This window comes from Rosa chinensis, chromosome 2 (assembly GCF_002994745.2).
Source record: "Rosa chinensis cultivar Old Blush chromosome 2, RchiOBHm-V2, whole genome shotgun sequence".
NCBI lineage: Eukaryota > Viridiplantae > Streptophyta > Magnoliopsida > Rosales > Rosaceae > Rosa > Rosa chinensis.
The window spans coordinates 15,722,209-15,741,451 of record NC_037089.1 but is presented as its reverse complement, the minus strand read 5'-3'; the positions used below and the strand labels follow the sequence as shown (position 1 = coordinate 15,741,451).

Here is a 19,243-nt window from a genome sequence, read left to right as displayed (position 1 = left end):
TTTTTTATAGGTAGAAGGCGTCCCGGCAGCCTATCTACCTCACCATTTAATAAAGGATGAAACGAGTACAAGGGACGAATAAACTAAAACCTCCCAAGGCACCAATCTCCATTACTTATTGTTCCTTATTGCTTCGTTCCAAAGTTTTATTTCGTTGTGCTTATTTGGCACGCCGGGTTAGGCTTCCTCTTATTATAACAATGGTAGTTGTTTGAACCCCCGGAGCAACAATAAACATGGCCAGCAGGCCCAGCATCATTTTAATCATTGTCCTTACCGATTGCAAGGTCTCCTTCACATCTCTCAGTCCATCCAACATGAGTATATATATCCAACCAGTTCTTAAGTGAACCATCCACTGGTGTAATTCCACTTTTTGGAGATTTCCAATGGACCAACCTTAGAACAATGTCGGTCAAGCTCTAGGCCCTCGACGAGTTCCATTTTAAGTTTTTCTGTACGCTGGTTCGAGAGATCAAGTTCCATGTTTTTTTTATTCAATCTGCTTGATCAGTGGTGGTAAGCATTCTAGCTTCAATTTGGTGCCTTAGGCAAGGTCTTTAAAATGCATAGACGTTCTGATCAGTATCTGAACGCCCTTGCACACCTCTGAAAATACTGTACCTAACACTGCGCCGCTAGCAAGCGCAGCAGCCATTCTCCGAGCCTTTGCAACAAGACAAGTGAAAATGAAGCATGAAAAATCAAAAATGTGGTACTTGCTTGGACTAAACACACACAAAAGTTCACAAAACATAACAGATCAAATAAGCCATCACCGACCGTTTCCATGAAATTTCATATCTAACGTGTTGAAAGACATAACATGATACATTAAATATCAGTGGAGCTAGAATAGCGTGCCCGGTGGAGTGGGGGAATACGTTTATTGAAAGGTAATTGATTGACCCTAACTTTATTGTTGGCGGTGGTGGAGCAGCCGAGCAGGTGCAAGTTCTTAATGTTTTCGATAGTTCTGCTAGTTTAAACTGTAGAATAGCTGTAAATCTATGTAATTATGATTCTTATTTATTTAGGTTATCATGTAATTATAGGAATGATTGTTTCCTATTAGGGTTAGACTACTCCTCTTGTCCTTGTATATATACCCCTTTTAGGGATGAATAGAATATTATTGAAAACCCTAAAATCAAAGTATTCTTTTCTACTTGGTATCAGAGCAGGTTCAATCCTTTGAACTTGCCTGCATCCTTTGAATCCTGAATCCCAAAGCACACCACAAACTGCTGCGTACCACCACCATTAAAATCAAGCCACCCTGAATTTTTTGAAACCTTAGAAAAACCAAACCTGAAAAAAAAAAAAAAAAAAAAAAAAAAAAAAAAAAAAAAAAAAAAAAAAAAAAAAACAAGCAAACCCCAAATTCCTCAATGGCCGGACCTCCAATTGAAGGCGAACAGTCAAATCCCGAGAAGACAATCCCTTTTAGGGATGAATAGAATATTATTGAAAACCCTAAAATCAAAGTATTCTTTTCTACTTGGTATCAGAGCAGGTTCAATCCTTTGAACTTGCCTGCATCCTTTGAATCCTGAATCCCAAAGCACACCACAAACTGCTGCGTACCACCACCATTAAAATCAAGCCACCCTGAATTTTTTGAAACCTTAGAAAAACCAAACCTGAAAAAAAAAAAAAAAAAAAAAAAAAAAAAAAAAAAAAAAAAAAAAAAAAAACAAGCAAACCCCAAATTCCTCAATGGCCGGACCTCCAATTGAAGGCGAACAGTCAAATCCCGAGAAGACAATGGTGTCATCCTCACCGATCATCCATTACCACTACACCACCCAACAAGACAACTCTGCTTTCCCCACAAGTGTTGTCTTGAATGAATCCAACTACACCATATGGGCTCCTCTTATGAGAATGCGCATTGGAGCACGAGGGAATGTTGGTTATCTGACCGGAGTAAAGGCTGAACCCGCCATGAATTCTGCAGAGTATGAAGCTTGGGCCACGGACAATGAAAAGGTGAAAAGTTGGCTAATTGACTCCATGGAATCCTCTCTCATGAACCGGTATATTCGTCTTCCTATTGCGAAAGATATTTGGGAAGCTGTAGAGAAAACCTTTTATGATGATTCTGATGAAACCCGAATCTTTGAGTTGAATAAAAAGTGTTTTGAAGCAAAGCAGAATGGAAGGCCCATTCCGACCTACTATAATGAGTTAGTGGCAATGTTCCAGGAGATTGATCAAAGGGTGGCCTCTCAACATGATAATGTTGCAGCTGTCGTTCAAGAAACTTCAGCAATGTCCCGGATGCGTGTTCACTTGTTTTTGAGTGGACTTGACCCAGAGTATGATCAGGTGCGTGGAGAAATCCTATGCAAGGAGCCTAAATTCTCCTTGGAGTAGAGCTATGCTTACATTCGCAAGGTGCAATCAGAGAAACAAGCTATGGGGCGTTCGGTACCTACCGAATCTTCTGTTATGGTCGTTCAACGCTGACCAGGTCCTCTTCCAAGCTTCTCAGGTCCTTCTCCACGCCGTCCTCATGACAAACCAAACCCATACGCAAACAAAAAATGTGTTGTCTGTGGGGAAGTAGGTCATACCAAGGAGCGGTGCTATGAAGTGATTGGCTACCCTGATTGGTGGGACTTCACCAGGAAACCGCGAAAGAATCCGGGCAAGGCGGCTATTGCTACTACAGAGGAAGAGCATCTCGACAATGCCTCCGCTAATGTAGCGCAGTCAGGTATGAAGGGTAAGGCTACTTTGAATAATACATGGATAATTGATACAGGTGCATCTGATCATATGACCAATGACCCTAGTCTTGTGAAAAACCTTAGACGTTCCTCTCAAAATATTGTCTCTACTGCTGATGGTACTCCAACTCTGGTCACCGGAGAAGGTTCTATTGTTGTATTTGATACCTTAACCCTTGAATTTGTCCTAATTGTTCCCTCACTAGCTTATAATCTCCTATCTGTTGGTCAGATTATTTTAGCACTTGCATGTATTGTGACTTTCTATCCATCTTTCTGTGTGTTTCAGGACATTCTGACTCGGCGGATTCTTGGTTATGGTGTTAGAAGGGGAAAATTATACTACCTGGATCTGACAGAGACTGGAGAAAACCAGAAGCATCTTTTGGGGCAAGCTAATCAGATTAATGGGGTAGAGAATGCAAAGGAAGCAGTATGGTTATGGCATCGCCGTTTAGGTCATCTATCTTTTAGTTATCTTAAGAATCTGCAACCTCATTTGTTTTCGGTTGTCAGTGATTTGGATTTCCATTGGGACATTTGTGAACTGGCCAAGAGCCACTGTATTTCATATTCACCAAGTCTTAATAAAAGTCATGTTCTTTTTATGAAAATTCACTCTGATGTCTGGGGTCCTGCAAAGATTCCTTCTATTTCTGGAGCTCTGTATTTTGTAACGTTTATTGATGATTGCACTCGCATGACATGGGTGTCATTACTGAAGAATAAGAGTGATGTATTTGGAATGTTTATCGAATTTCACAAAATGGTGGCAACTCAGTATCAACAATCCATCAGAGTGTTTCAGTCTGACAATGGTGGAGAGTTTGTGAATGGCCCTATGATTGAGTTTTGCCGGTCACATGGAATTCGTCATCAAACCTCCAATTCTTATACTCCTCAATAGAATGGGTTAGCAGAACGGAAGAACAGGCAGTTGATGGAAGTTGTTCGTGCTTCCTTATTTGGCATGAATGTACCTCGGTCCTATTGGGGAGAAGCAGTAAAATCTGCAGCATATCTTATCAACCGTACTCCTTCACGGGTGATTGAGTTTCAGAACCCTCATCAGAAGCTTCATACATTTTTGACCATCCCTTCTATGCCTAATTTGGAGCCCCGGGTGTTTGGGTGCACAGCCTATGTTCATATTCCCAAGCCTCAACGCAACAAGCTTGATCCCTGTGCCCGTAAGTGTATCTTTGTTGGTTATGCTGACTTCCAGAAGGGTTATCGATGTTATGATCCCCTTACTGGCACTTTACATGTCTCTCTTGATGTTGCTTTTCGTGAATCCGAGCCTTATTACTCAGGGGAGCTTCTCAGTCTTCCCTTCAGGGGGAGAGAGGTTGTGAAGGGAATCCTCGTTCTATTATTGATTTTGATGTCTTTGAAGACTTGGAAAATTTGGAGGATACATTTGAGGGTAGAAATTTGGAAATAGAAAATGCAGTTGCCGAACAGAGCATTGTGAATTCCGAAATAGACAATGCGACTGCCGAACGAAGTGTTGCGAATTCCAAAACAGAAAATGCAACTGCCGAACAGAGTGTTGTGAATTCCGAAACAGAAAATGTAACTGCCGAACAGAGTGTTGTGAATTCCGAGACAGAAGAGACGACTTTTCTGGATAGTTTGAATCAAAATCAAGACGTATCTGAAGCTCACACACAAGATATTCCCCCTTCTGCATCACCAACTGAAGATCCCGGTCAGAATGATCCTCCTCAGGTACCCCTAAACTTTAATGAATCTTCTGGGTTAGAAAGTGTCGAACCTAGGAAATCACAAAGGGTTACCAAGGGAATTCCTAAGAAACAATATGAACCAGATATCAAAGCCAAAGCTAAATACCATATAGCTAATTTTCTGTCTAACCATAGGATTTCTGGGTCACATGCACTTGTTATTGATCAATTATCTACTGTATCTATTCCTAGTAACGTGCAGGATGCATTGACGGATCCAAAATGGACAAAGGTGATGATGGAAGAATTGGAAGCTCTTCAAAAGAATGCAACATGGGAATTAGTACCTATGCCGGTTGGAAAGAAGACTGTAGGGTGTCGTTGGGTATTTACTGTGAAGCTTAATGCAGATGGAACTATTAATAGATACAAGGCGAGGTTGGTTGCCAAAGGATACACACAACGGTATGGGATTGATTATGAGGAGACTTTTGCACCTGTGGCAAAGATCAATACTGTTCGGATTCTAATCTCACTTGCAGCAAACAAAGATTGGCCCTTGCACCAGTTTGATGTGAAGAATGCGTTTCTTAATGGGAATTTGGAAGAAGAAGTGTACATGGATGTGCCCCCAGGTGTTAAGAATTACCCAAGTGAAGTTGGCAAGGTGTGTAAATTGAAGAAGTCTTTGTATGGCCTGAAGCAATCTCCAAGAGCCTGGTTTGGGAGATTTTCAAAGTCCATGAGAGCCTTTGGATACAGACAGAGCAATTCTGACCATACCTTGTTTATCAAGTGCAAGAATGGTAAGATTACAGCTCTTATTGTGTATGTTGATGACATGATTGTTATAGGGGATGATCCGAAATAGATGAATGAGTTACAAAAGTGTCTGTCAAAGGAGTTTGAAATGAAGGATCTGGGGCAACTGAAGTATTTTCTGGGTATTGAAGTTGCGAGGTCTAAGAAGGGAATTTCACTGTCACAGAGGAAGTATGTTCTTGACTTACTTACTGAAACGGGGATGCTGGACTGCAGTCCAATTGAGACACCCATTGAGATGAATCACAGACTTGCCATTTATCTTGATCAAATTCCAACTGATAAAGGAATGTATCAACGTCTTGTAGGAAGGCTGATTTATCTTTCACATACTAGACCTGATATTGCTTATGCTGTGAGTGTTGTCAGTCAGTTTATGCATTGTCCTAGTGAAGAACATATGGATGCAGTTTTTCAGATTTTGAGGTATTTGAAGATGGCGCCAGGTAAAGGATTACTGTTTGAGAAAAAGGATGAATTGGAAGTTGGGGGATACACAGATGCAGATTGGGCTGGTGATAAAACTAACAGGCGTTCTACATCTGGGTACTTCACTTTTGTAGGAGGGAACCTTGTCACTTGGAGTAGCAAGAAACAGAAAGTTGTGGCTAGATCAAGTGCAGAAGCTGAATTTCGAGGTATGGCACATGGAGTCTGTGAAATGTTATGGATTCGTAATGTCCTGAAAGATCTAGGTTACAAGCTTAGACAACCTATGGATTTGCATTGTGATAATAAAGCTGCAATTGAGATTGCACATAATCCAGTTCAGCATGATAGGACAAAGCATGTGGAGGTTGACCGTCATTTTATTAAAAAAAATCTTAACAGAAAGGTTATTCGTTTTCCATTTGTAAACTCAGAAGAGCAGTTAGCTGATGTTCTTACTAAAGGAGTGTCCAGGAAGATATTCGACAGCTCAGTTGACAAGTTGGGCATGATAGATATCTATGCACCAACTTGAGGGGGAGTGTAGAATAGCTGTAAATCTTATGTAATTATGATTCTTATTTATTTAGGTTATCATGTAATTATAGGAATGATTGTTTCTTATTAGGGTTAGACCACTCATCTTGTCCTTGTATATATACCCCTTTGTGGGATGAATAGAATATTATTGAAAACCCTAAAATCAAAGTATTCTTTTCTACTTAAACTTCAGAGAAATTACAACAGAAAGCAAAAAGTCTGAACTATTATTAATTCTAAACTTATACAAGTACTACGAAACTATCTAGCAGAGAGAATAATAAAAACAAATCAAACATAAGCAATACCAGACGAAAAATTAAATAAATGCAGCGAGCAATAATAAAAATTATATTGAATATAGAGCAGACTTGTGTGAATGGCCATGGCCAATTCTAGTGATGGAACAATAAAGGGGGTAAGCTTACTGGGTGAAGTACTAGAAATAGTAGAGATCGAGGAAAAGTTATTGTAACCAGAAAAGGATGAACCAGTAAAACAGGAAAGATTTGCAGGATCGATTCAACAAACTTGGAGCTACTAAAAGTCTTCACGTGTCTTATGCTATGCACTTTCAGTATATCCAACAGTCTTCGTGTATATATGTTTAAAAATTTATATTTGTAAGGCTCTGACGCACCTTCAGTTTGTACTGTGGAGTTTGGACCAAGATTGGTTAGGGTCCAAACTACTGGCTAATATTGAGAGGGGTGTATTGTATATTTGTATTTAGATTTGTGCAAATTTCTTTTAAATGATTCATTTTTAAAAAAATTCACAGACTCTTTAAAAAAGTTGAAAAACTGTTATTGATTTTTTTAAATCATTGATTCTAGCAACAATCTTTTTTTGATTCTTGAAAATCTATATACTTTATTATGAATGATTTCTACAGATATAAAACAAAACAAATGCATCCCAAACACAAAACAAGATAATAACTCGTTGCCTCTTCAATGCTCAAGTATCTTCTAATGGAAATTGACTTAAATGAATTATTGTTACTCTATCTAACTAGTTTGTTCTCATTCCTAATCTCCCAACAATATAAAGATACAATATAGATCACTTGATGTTTATGGTTAATTATTCTTATCAACTATGTTTTCGCCGATTAACATATATCATAACAATATTATTGGTCAATGTCTTGATCTATAAGCAATCAATTGAAATTCAATTGTTCAACCTTTCTTTGAACCATAATATAAATTCAAATCGATGAGAATCATTAATAAGATCAAATTTAGAATGTCATAGCAACACTGTTCAATGTTTTAGGGGTAGACCATATTTGAGTTTTAGGGTTTCATAAATCATTTTTATTGCTATTAGGGTTTCACAAATCTAAATATCATAAAAGATTAGAGAAAAGACAAAAAAATTGAGAAAGAGAGATGATGAAGAGCCAACCTCTTAGCGAGTAGAAAGAAGAACTTTGATAGAATTTTAATTTATTTAATTTTTTTTTTCTAAGAGGGAACTTTGATAGACTTTTTCAAATATTTAGTTTGGAGGTTGGAAAATTATTAGAATTTGGTACATATAATTAACACTACAAAGTCCATGATTATCCATGATTTTCCAATTCCATAAGTATGAATGATTAAACCTTTGTACTTTTATTTATTTTTAAAAGTCCTAAGTGAATACCCCTAGATTTTGGTAGAATTCATGAAGTCTTTAAAAATTCTAATTAAATAGTTCAAGAGTTTCACACACTGCTAAAAGTCTATATTGAATACACCTAGACTTTAAAATTTCATAAATTTCTTTAAAAATTTCACTAATTCCATTTATAATACACGTCTCTGAGTATCAGTTGAAACCACAATGACTATTTATAACATTTGCCCTAAAATTTTTGGTAGTTTTGTTAAACATCACAAACAGCATTTCACAACAAAACAGAGATCATTCTCCAAGACCATCATTTCCAAGTATCATACCTAACATGTTGAAAAACTTAATGTGTTAAACTAAAGATCAATGGAGATTAACGTGCCCAGTAGTCGTCTCTGGAATTTTTCGACGAAACTCACTAGTTGACCGTTCAATCAAGCAATTATTTTGTTGGGGTAAAGTCGGGATCTAGTTTGTTTGGGCTGCAGTCCAATCTGTTTTTATGTAACTCATAATATGGACCTTCTTAATGCAATTTGTTCCCTACGCCCAGACAAATATAAAATGAAAAAGTAAAACATTATGGACTGGGAAAAAGATATAAACAGTACTCAACCTATGGCCCACTAGTAACTTCAGTACCCAAATTTTCAAAACTATCACAATAGTACCTGAAGTTCGGACCCCGACCCAACTTTAGTACCTAAAACACTGTTGGCCGTTACGGAGTTAGTCAACTGTCAAATTTTGAAGGGTATTTTCGTCATTTCACTAAATTTCTTCTTCTTCCTCAAGCTCTCTTCATCTTCTTCTTCCTCCTAACTCTGTCATCATCTTCTCCGGACCATTGCCAAAAGAATGAAACCCAGAATTGGGGCAAATTAACTTCATTTCTTGGATCTGATCAGGCATCACCCATCTTTCTCTCTTTTTTTCTTTTCTTTGGGCTGGGTCACAATTTTTTTTTTTCCACTCTTTCTCTCTTCTTCCTTTTTTCTTTTCTCTCTTCTTCTTCCTTCCACTGTTGGTAGATCGAGGGTGGGCAGGCTGTAGGCTTGCTGCGCTGGGTGGGCTGCGCAAGAGCAGGCGCAGGACCCGGGCCCAGGGCTGCTGATGCTGGGGCAATAGCGCGGAGGGAGATGTACGCGCAGAGGGGGGTAGGCGAGGCTGCTGGTCTGGCGGGGGCTTCGCGGCAGGGGGGGACACTGGGCTGGAGAGGAGGAGACGCGGGGCTGCTGGAACCAGTGCTCGGCCTGGTGTGCTCGTCTGGCCAGCTGTGGGTCTTCGCGGCAGGGGGGGGACGCTGGGCTGGAGAGGAGGAGACGCGGGGCTGCTGGAACCAGCGCTCGGCCTGGTGTGCTCGTCTGGCCAGCTGTGGGTCTTCGCGGCAGGGGTTGCGGCAGGGGGGGGACGCTGGGCTGGAGAGGAGGAGACGCGGGGCTGCTGGAACCAGCGCTCGGCCTGGTGTGCTCGTCTGGCCAGCTGTGGGGCTTCAACCAGCGATTCCACCACCGTGATCGCTCACCGATTTCCCTAAACTCTCTCTCTCTCTCTCTCTCTCTCTCTCTCTCTCGTTGAAAATAGAAATTTTTTCCTCCTAATTTTCCATTTGAAACATACACACAAGATTTCTTTGGGTTGTGATTGAAAAATGGATTTGAGCCTATATTCTTTCCCTAACCTCCCCTAAAGATGCTTGCCGATTAGCCTTGGTCTCCTCTGCGTTTGGATTTGCAGATGGCAACCATGGTGATACTGGGAATGGTGGAGGTAAGGGTCGGTTTTACCCCTAAGAAAATGCCACGTGGCATGATAGTTAACGCCGTCATGGACGGCGGGTATGAAAGTTGGGTCGGGCAGGATATTTTGGGTACCATTGTGATAGTTTTGAAAACTTGGGTACTGAAGTTACTAGTGGACCATAGGTCGGGTACTGTTTATATCTTTTTCCCTTATGGACTTTCTTTATGGAAAATGCAGAACTTTTCTGAAAAGGAAAGGACCAGAATGCAGGCTGAGGGACAAAAGCCCATTGGCTCTGCATTGCATGAAAGAAAGCAGAGTCTTGCTCAATGGAGTTGCTGAGCTAGCCTAAGCTAACATGAGGAACCATTCTGGGACCCTGCTTAATTTAGAACATCCTTCATCAAGTTGATGATGGAGGCATTTGCGGCTTGTAATGAAAGATCGAAAAGGAGGGTAGGAGTTCAGAAATTTGATCACTCTCATGAAACACACAACCGCAATGTAAACATTATTTTTGCCATACAATGGCATGCTGTTACAACTTACAACCAAAACCAAAATCTGTAAAGGAGAAGAAACTTAGGAAATGAAATTGAAACATACAATCACACAGGCATTGCTCCAACATTTATTTAACAAAGGCATCTTTCAAGATTGGAACTTTGAGAGCCAATCTAGGTCGAATTCGTCTTTGAGGACCCTTATGTCTATTTTGAGCCCGAAAATCTCCCATAACTCTTTTGTGTCCTCATCACATATCACTTCATTTAGTTGCTCGAGATCAGAAACTGATGGAGGTAGATCTTTCAGCCTAGAGCAATGTCTCATATTGATCTTTTCTAAAGTGCTGATTTCACCAATGTCGTCAGGCAACTCCTTGACGCTGAAGCAATCAGATATGTCGAGAAACTGCAACATTTTGAGGTTCTTAATTGAGGCTGGAAATGTTACCAAGTCCGTACAAGACTTTAGCCTCAACACTACCAATTTAATCAACTTTCCTATCTCTTCAGGCAAGGTAGATAGCTTATGACAGTGGGTGATACTGAGCTTCCTTAGCTCAATCAGATCACTGAGATCACCAGGCAATTCCACCAAATCACTGCAATAATCAATGTTCAATTCCTCTATATTTGGAAATGCATATGAAATTTGGAAGGAAGAGTTGCTGAAAGCTTGACCGATGCTACACATGAATAAAGAGATCTTCTTTACACTCTTCAACTGTATGCAATTCTTGGTTATGGAAGGAATTGAAATTCGCTCCAGTCTGATTCTCTTCAGATTTGGCAAGGATTTCAGTAGTTCAAAGTTACTCAATTCAGCTGGCAAGGAACCATTATTTGTGACTATTAGGACCTTCAAGTTTTTCATGTCCTCCACAAATTTGGGAAAAGCATGGTTCTCTGACTGAAAATTCAAAACTAGAACCTCAACATCTGAAAGTTGAATCTTGTGCATATCTGTTGAGAAGACTCCATCTGCAAATATATGCTATACCATGTCAGTGTGGGAGAAATGGAATGTGAAAGCTATTAAGTTTTGTGCGTGTCTCCATTTGCATGTGCTTGTATGCATTTGTGCATGTATTGACTAAAGAGAATGATTATGGGACAACCAGAGGAGATGGATAATATGCGAGTCTGAAAGGATTGATGCTTCTGTTCTGTCAACTTCTTGGGTACTTTGTCTCCACATTTGTGTAAAATCAGTCTCGTTTTATTTGGATCTAATTTCGCTTGGAAGATAGCTAGATCCCTGAGCACATCATGCTGGGAGACAAAGTGTTCACTGTAGTATCCATCCGCCTCCATCTTTTCCTTCCTAGTAATAATCAAAACTAAGTTTCTTTGAGTTCATAGCAAACGTATTACAATACAAAATTATAAGTAGCCTACAAGATTTCTAGGATAAAATTACATGACAATATTATACAAGGGAGACAAAGTTGCATACATACCTTGTGACTACAAGATTAGCCAGGCTTCGGCTGCAAAGCTCCTGGAGGTATTGAATGGAAAGAAAATCTTCATCTAGGCCGTATAACTCTGCCCACATATCAATCAGAGCAACAGCTGGGATTCTTTGATCTTCAGGAAATGCACCCAGGTCCAAAAAGCATTCCTTGATAGTTTGATCTTTTTCATCCAAGGCGTCTAAGCTACTTTTGAGGCAAAGAAACACTTCAGTCTCGGTATCAAAAATAGAAGCACCTTTGGACCATTCTCTTAATTTTTTGAGCCATGATTCTGTAAATTTTCCACAAAGAGATTTTCCGACCACTTTGATGGCAAGTGGACATCCCTTACAGCGCCTAACTATCTGCAGTCCAATTGTGTAGATTCATGTCACTTAAAAAAATTCTATCTACTGTTCTTATTTCTGTTTTAGTGTATCAGCAAGCATAAATGTCGGATATTTTGTAGCTAGATACCGTAAATAATTAAGCATATATATTGTGCATTACAGACTACGAAATCACCTTGTCCTGAAGATTTTCTGGAACATTATATCCCTTATCTCCCCGGATTGCTGAATGCCGAAAAAGAGTCATCGCATCTTTGTGATTCAATGCATTTAAAGGATATTGAGAACCAAAACTTGGAAATGAAGATCTTGATGTCACCAAGATACTGAAATTTGATTGTATACTCAGTTCATTAAACTTCTCAAGAAGGGATTCTGATTCAGTCCAAACATCATCCAGGATAAGAAACAAAGGAATTTGTGAGGTTTCCTTCAGAAATTCTTTCAGCCAGCTGAATGCACCATCTTCATTAGGGAATGTAGATTCCTGGGATCCCAACTTCTGACATAGTTCTTGGACAACAATATAGTTGGACTTTGTTGAAACAGTAACAAAGATGTTCTTGGTGAATTTATCTATCCAAACACAAAAAAACAAAGCTGTCAGCAAGAGATTATTTGGATTGGTCTACAAATTTAAAAGAAAGAGATGAACTATTTCTAAGTATCAAAATACCAATAGTACGGCTGTCTTGAATAAGGAAGTAACGCTTAATCTGTCTTGACAGATGTCAATTGCAGTAGTCTCATATGCAAATATGAAGAGAGTAGCTTTCAATTCAGTCAAATGTGATATTCAAGCAATAACTTATTACCATATTTGTAGCTTGATTGATTACGAAGTTACATAGAAAGTTCAAATTTCTCTAACAGCCTAGATTAGATGCTTGTGAGTTCAGTTATTGTCAACTACAGGATTCAAATTATTAAATGTGTATGATATCTATCTTCAGAATCAAATGCCACTAGCAGATCAAATGATACATGTTAAATTTCAGCTCACCACTACCCCTAGTCCCAACACTTCTCAAGAAACAAAAAGAATTAAAGTATAGCATCAACATATCATACCTTTGACTTCATGATCATGATAAAACATTTTAGCCAAAGTGGTTTTGCCAGACCCTCCAGGAGCTGTTATTACAAGCATTGACCCCCCGTCCTTAAGAAGCTTCATCTTTAATTCCTTCAAATGCTTGTCCAATCCCACTGTAAAACGTGGAAGTTCAGGTACTACAGTACTCATCCAGGCTTTAGGTTTCCCAGGTTGATTTTGTATCACAATACGGTCCAATTTCTCCTCTATAATCTTCAACCTATCTGCAGTCTCCTTTGCAACCCCTGCATTCTCCTTCTCCTCTCTTGCAATGTCCTTCACATCTCTTGCAATGTCCTTCACATCTCTTGCAATGTCCTTCACATCCCTGCCGGTCAGCACGTTCAGTATAACTAACTCACTTTCTAGACTTTTCTCCCATTCAATAAGTTTGTTGGCGTATTTGTACTTCTTGAAGACCTTCCACTCCCGAACTTTTGAGCACTTGCCAATGAGCTTAATGCCAGACTCCATAACTCCTGTTAAGCCTTTTAGTTCCTTCCTTGAACGATCTAATACCTCATTACTCTGCACCATGTCTGGGATCACCGGCTTTAGAGCTTCTAGCTTGGCTTCGATGCCTTCAAGTTGCCCTTTAAATTCAATATTCTTCTTGATGAGGTCTTTAAAGACTGTGTACAGCTCATCGAAAAGTTTATCCACTGGATTGGCCATTCCTAACACCAATATCAGATAAACATAAAACAAAGAGGGCAGGTATGATCAGAAAAACTGTGACCAATAAAATTTGGAATCCAATAACATGAATTTCATTTGGAACCCATGTAAACAATAAATATGAGACCCAAAAAAGCAATACAAAGCTATTCTTTTTTCTTGGTTAGTTGTTGATCATGCAAGACAGGCAAGAATATTAGATGTTCTTCTCTAATCAGAAAAGAACTAAACGTTGGTCTGCGACTCAGTGCCTCTGGAATTTGGCACTATGATAATATACACTAATAATTCATTGGGATTGAGGAAGCTCCATAGAAATTTCTGAATGACTTCAACATTGACTTCCAGATAGAGACTTAAAACTTAAGCAAGCAAACGCGGTTTGACTCTATGGGAGATTGGGAGACTTGATGTTTTTTTTTTTTTTTCTTTTTGGTCTAAAGGGAACTTGAGGCTTAACCAGCCAAAGCTTAAAGTAAAAAGCTTGAGCAAGCAACTTCCTCGCTCTTTCAATCTTTCGTGGCGAGGAATATTAATCCACCTACCACATATTATAAGCTCTCTCTATCTTATCGACATCTTCCCAGTCTCCTTAAAAATGACTGAAAAATGTGAAGAGTGATATTTTGATGGAATCTTCACAATTTAATCAAATATTCAAAAATACTAATTACCAGAGGACATGTTACTGCTGTTGTATGATACTAATAACTAACACTAGCATGGGTTTTGATAGAGCTACACATTGGCGTGATCCCGCCAGGATATAGATTTTATAGATCACCTAGCAAATCACCCATGATATTAAACTGAACTGCTCAGATATTGAAAATTTTCCATGGAATTCACAACTGGGAACTGATTTCATAAAATGTCTGAAAGAAAGTGCCTACTACATTGCTATACTGTCGTACTATGCATTTACAAGAATACAAAACCAAATCTAAAAAGGAGAAGGAAATGACGGAGGGAAATCATGAGTCATACACACAGAGCTCCAATGTCTCCTGCATAGAGAAACTGAAGAGAGAGTGCAGAGAGGAAAAGAAGCCTCAATTGATGAGCACGAGTTTTTGAAAAGGCTTGATTCGAAGAAACCAGATTCAGTTGTGTATGTCTGTTTCGAGAGTGTGGCCAAATTCAATTCCATTCAGCTCAAGGAGATTGAAATGACTCTAGAAGCTGCTGGGCAGGACTTCTTTTGCGTTGAGGGAAGGCAAAGATGAGTAGTTGCCTGTAGGATTAAAGAGAGGATGGAAGGCAAGGGATTGATCATCAGAGGTTGGGCTCCTCAGGTTTTGATTCTTGATCATCCTAGTGTTGGTGGGTTTGTGACTCATTGTGGTGGAATTCCACATTGGAAGGAATTTCTGCTTGGGTTGCCTATGGTGACATGGACCGTGTCTGCTGGGCAATTTTACAATGAGTAGTTGGCGACCCAAGTACTGAAGATTGGAGCTGCAGTTGGTGCTAAGAAATGGATTAGGTTTTTGGGGATAGGAAGGAAAGTGGAACATCTAGCGGATCAGCCATCACATCCAGCAATGCCTAATCCACTGCTGTACTCTTTTTATATGCAATATGATAACATAACCAAGAAAATAAAGAAGACAACGAAAGAAAGGAGAAAGGAGAGAAACAATGTTACATGAAGGATTATATTGTGTATTATCACATTGATTCTGAAAATTCCAACACAACAATGGTATTATATATGCACACAAAATATCTGATGCTTGTTGCAAAAGCAGAAGATTAAATCTAAAAAGCAGAGGGAAATGAGGGGAAAAGGAACCATACATATACAGCTATCAAAACTGAAACTTGGGGAGCCAATTTAGGTTGATATTCTCTTTGACCACTACTATGTGTGTGCCTTTGATAGGTAAGAAGGGTTGCCATAAACTTTGTGTCTCATCATCACCTATAACTTTTAAATGCTCCAGATTTGAAACTGATAGAGGCAGCTCTTGCAATCTTGAGCAGTCTCTCATGTTAAGCTCTCTTAAGCTGCTTAATTCACCAAAGTCTTCAGGCAATTCCTTAATGCTGAAGCAGTAAGATATATCAAGAGATTTTAGCTTCTTGAGGTTCCCAGTCGAACCCGGCAACTTTGCTAAGCCTGTACAAGACCTTAGCCTCAACAATTCTAATTTGGCCAGCTTTCCAATATCTTCAGGCAAGGCAAGTAGCTTATGACAGTTGGTGATGCTGAGCTTCTCTAGAAGAATCAAATCACTGGTGTCAGCAGGCAATGCCACCAAATCATTGCAATAGTCAATGTTCACTTCCACTAGATTTGGCCATGCATGTGAAAATTGGATTGACCCATTGCTGAAAGCTTGACCAATTTTACACATGAATAAAGAAATCTTCTGGAGACCATTCAATTGCATGGGGTGCTTGGCTATGGATGGAATTGAGATGCGTTCTAATCTCATTCTCTTCAAATTTGATGACGTACACAGTATTTCAAAATTTGTTAATTCTGAAGGTACAATACCATAATTTGTGACTACCAGAACCTTCAACTTAACTATTTTCTCCACAAATTGGGGTAATGCATAGTTCTTGGTCTGAAAATTCAAGACTAGAACCTAAGCTACTGGTAGTTCCATGTTGTGCCATTTTGTTGAAAACTCTCCATCTGCAAACAACATGCTATATGATGTTAGTATGTGGAACAATTAAATGTCAATCAGTATTTAAATATCTGCATGTAAGTGCAAACATGCATCCATGTTCATTACTGCATGCACGCGCACACGAATTTATAATTGCTAAAGAGAGAAAGATGGGACAACCAGTTGAGATAGATAACAGGCGAGCCTTCATGCATTGATACTTTTGTTTGCTCCACCACTTGGGAAAATTGTCTTTAGATATGTTGATAATAAGTCTTTCTCTATGTCCGGGGTCCTCTTGTCTTGTCTCATAGATAGCCAGCTCTCTAAGCAGATCATGCTGGGTAACAAAATGTTCACTGTAGTATCCATCCCCCTGCAGCTTGTCCTTCCTGTTTTTTAGTCAAAACTAAGTTATTTAGAAGGGATTCTTAAGAATATATGTAACGCAATAACAAATTATGAACAGCAATTGATGATAAGTATTAAGGAAAAATTAGAGAGAAAACATCATTGAAGGCAAACATGGAAGCCAGCATACCTTGTGACTACAAGATTAGCTAGACTTCGGTTGGTGATCTGGTGGAGGTTTGCAACACACAAAATGTCTTGATCCAGTGAATCGTAAGACTCAGTCCAGATATCAATGAGGGCAGCAACAGGGATTCTTTGATCTTCAGGAAATGAACCTAGGTCTAAGAAACATTCTTTGACCATACTCATTTCCTTATTCGAGACATCTAAACTGGTTTGGAGGCGAAGAAGCAATTCAGTCTCCGAATCAAGAATCGAAGAATGTTTGGACCATTTGATGAGTCTTTCCTGCCAAATCTCTATAGGCTGTCCGCAAAGTGATTTTCCGGCCACTGTTATAGCAAGTGGAAATCCCTTACAGCCCTCTCTACTACCTGCAATTGGATTCTCCAAGATGAAGTACAATTTATTATTTGAGTTGCAGACTCAATGTATAAGTTTCTCAAAGTCATCATCATCACTGTGGTTCAGAAACTGATCAAACAACTATCAAGCATTCTTGATATCGGTTGACTCTGGTTTAATTTTATTTGATTAGTAAAGGAAGCTTCAATGCATGATTAATATGGAATATCTAGCATTCTCCTACATGTACGTATATTTATAAAACATATGTAGTACATTGCAACTAGAAATCACCTGTCTTGAAATATCTGGTCGAATATGCAAACTTCTTTCTCCCAAGGATGCTGCATGACGAAAGAGTTCCATTGCATTGTCAAAATCCAATGACTGTAAAGCATAAGAGCCATATCTTGGAAATTCAGATCTTGATGTCACTAAAACTTTGTAATCTTGCATTTCGAATTCAAACTTTGCAAGTAAAGAGTCTGATCCAGACCAAACATCATCCAAGACCAACAGTAAAGGGTTTTGTCCTTCTTCCCTCATAAATTTTTGCAGCCACGTGAGTGCATTTTCGTCATCTTTAAAAGTAGGTGCCTTGTTACCCTTGCTTCGGTATAGCTCTTGTACAATTTGGTGGAAGTTTGGCGTTTTGGAAACAGTGACAAAAAAAATATTGTTCTTGAATTTCTCTGTCCAAAAGACATATATGCAATCTGTTAGACTGTTTCTCAGATGTCAATGAAATTGTACAATGAGATAACAAATATATCTAATTAAGCTGATATCTGTAGTGTAGTAAACTAATGAAGCAATTTATTAACAGTTATAACAAATTCATGCTCAGTCAATCTTCCAAAGTAACAATAGTACAATACCTATCAAACAGAGAAAATGTATTTCAATTTGTTTATAACCATCATCACAATCACATATGAATAGGAATAAGAACTACCTTGGACTTGCTCATCTTGACAGAACTTTGTTGCCAAAGTGGTTTTTCCACATCCTCCGGGAGCGGTCAGCACAACCATTGACACTCCATTGTTGAACAACTTCATCTTCAGTTCGTTCAAAGGCCCATCCAATCCAACTGTAAGAGTTGGAAGTTCAGGTACCGCACACCAAGCTTCAATTTGTTGCATCTGCTTTATCCCAGCCTCTATATTCGAAACACTCGCTTCCACTCGGCTCACCACCACCTGTAGATTTGCAGTGTTGGTCTCAATTTGCTCCACTCCCTCCTTTATACTGAAACTGGTCGATTTGATTTGACTCACAGTCTTCTCTGTTCTCTTCACCGTTGTCAAGGTCTCCTTCCCATCTCTTATTGCATGAACTTTGAGCATCTCCAACTGTTCTTTAAGACTGTCATTCCATCCAAGAAGTTTCTTGGAGTATTTGTACTTCTTGTACACGCTCCACACACGAACCTTGCCGCACTTGGCAACGAGCACTTTGCCCTCCTCTAGTTGGGTTTTTAGGCTCGCTAGTTCTTCCTCCAGGCGATCCAGATCCTCGTTAAGTCGTGCTATCTCTTGAACCACTTGCTCCAGAGATTCGAGTGTGGATTTGACGCTTTTGAGGTCGTGTTTGAACAGCACATACTTGGTGGTCAGCTCCTTGAGGCCATCATAGAGCACATTGAATAGTAATCCTCCACCAGCCCCGGCGAAAACATCCACTGGATTGGCCATTTCTTATGGTAAAGTCGAAGCTGAACCCTGAACCAGAGGACCAAGAGTATATTGGGTGATCAGAAAATGAGGGACACTATAGAATTTGGAATCCAATGGAACCCAGGAATCAATGAGGAAGAAACTTAAAAAACAAAACGCAAGAAGAAAATCCAGTTCTCTCCTACAGTAACCAATAAGGAACCCAGGAACCAATAAGGAAGAGACTTGAAAAGCAAAAAGCAGTCAGAAAGCCCAGCTCTGTTGGTGAATATATAAGAGCTGAATCCTGAATGAAAATTTCTGTGTTGGGAGCCCAATGACTTCTTCCATTGATTAAACTAACATTACTAAGAGATTTACGAATCTACCAAGCAAATGCCTCACTCTTACTAGGTAA

General features: G+C 39.3%; 2 protein-coding genes across 4 annotated transcripts; both read right to left on the bottom strand.

The window, feature by feature from the left end:
- Positions 1-10,043: 10,043 nt before the first annotated feature.
- LOC112185909 (probable disease resistance protein At5g66900) lies at positions 10,044-15,584 on the bottom strand. 3 transcript variants are annotated; one of them, XM_040514953.1, is made up of 6 exons: positions 15,465-15,584; positions 12,962-13,663; positions 12,066-12,466; positions 11,544-11,905; positions 11,202-11,407; positions 10,044-11,064 (listed from the first exon to the last, which is right to left on the bottom strand). In XM_040514953.1, exons 2-6 carry the CDS (start codon positions 13,659-13,661, stop codon positions 10,232-10,234), a joined length of 2,502 nt encoding a protein of 833 aa, XP_040370887.1. In that variant the 5' UTR covers positions 13,662-13,663; positions 15,465-15,584; the 3' UTR covers positions 10,044-10,231. The 3 variants fall into 3 exon arrangements, with proteins under 3 accessions (XP_040370887.1, XP_040370886.1, XP_024180011.1); XM_040514952.1 differs by lacking the exon at positions 15,465-15,584 and adding an exon at positions 14,652-14,784; XM_024324243.2 differs by lacking the exon at positions 15,465-15,584 and having other exon boundaries at positions 12,962-13,699.
- Positions 15,476-18,864, bottom strand: LOC112185908 (probable disease resistance protein At5g66900). Its single transcript, XM_024322122.2, has 4 exons — positions 18,123-18,864; positions 16,830-17,196; positions 16,510-16,680; positions 15,476-15,998 (listed from the first exon to the last, which is right to left on the bottom strand). The coding sequence occupies exons 1-4, from the start codon at positions 18,862-18,864 to the stop codon at positions 15,476-15,478; spliced, it is 1,803 nt and encodes a 600-aa protein (XP_024177890.2).
- Positions 18,865-19,243: the final 379 nt, after the last annotated feature.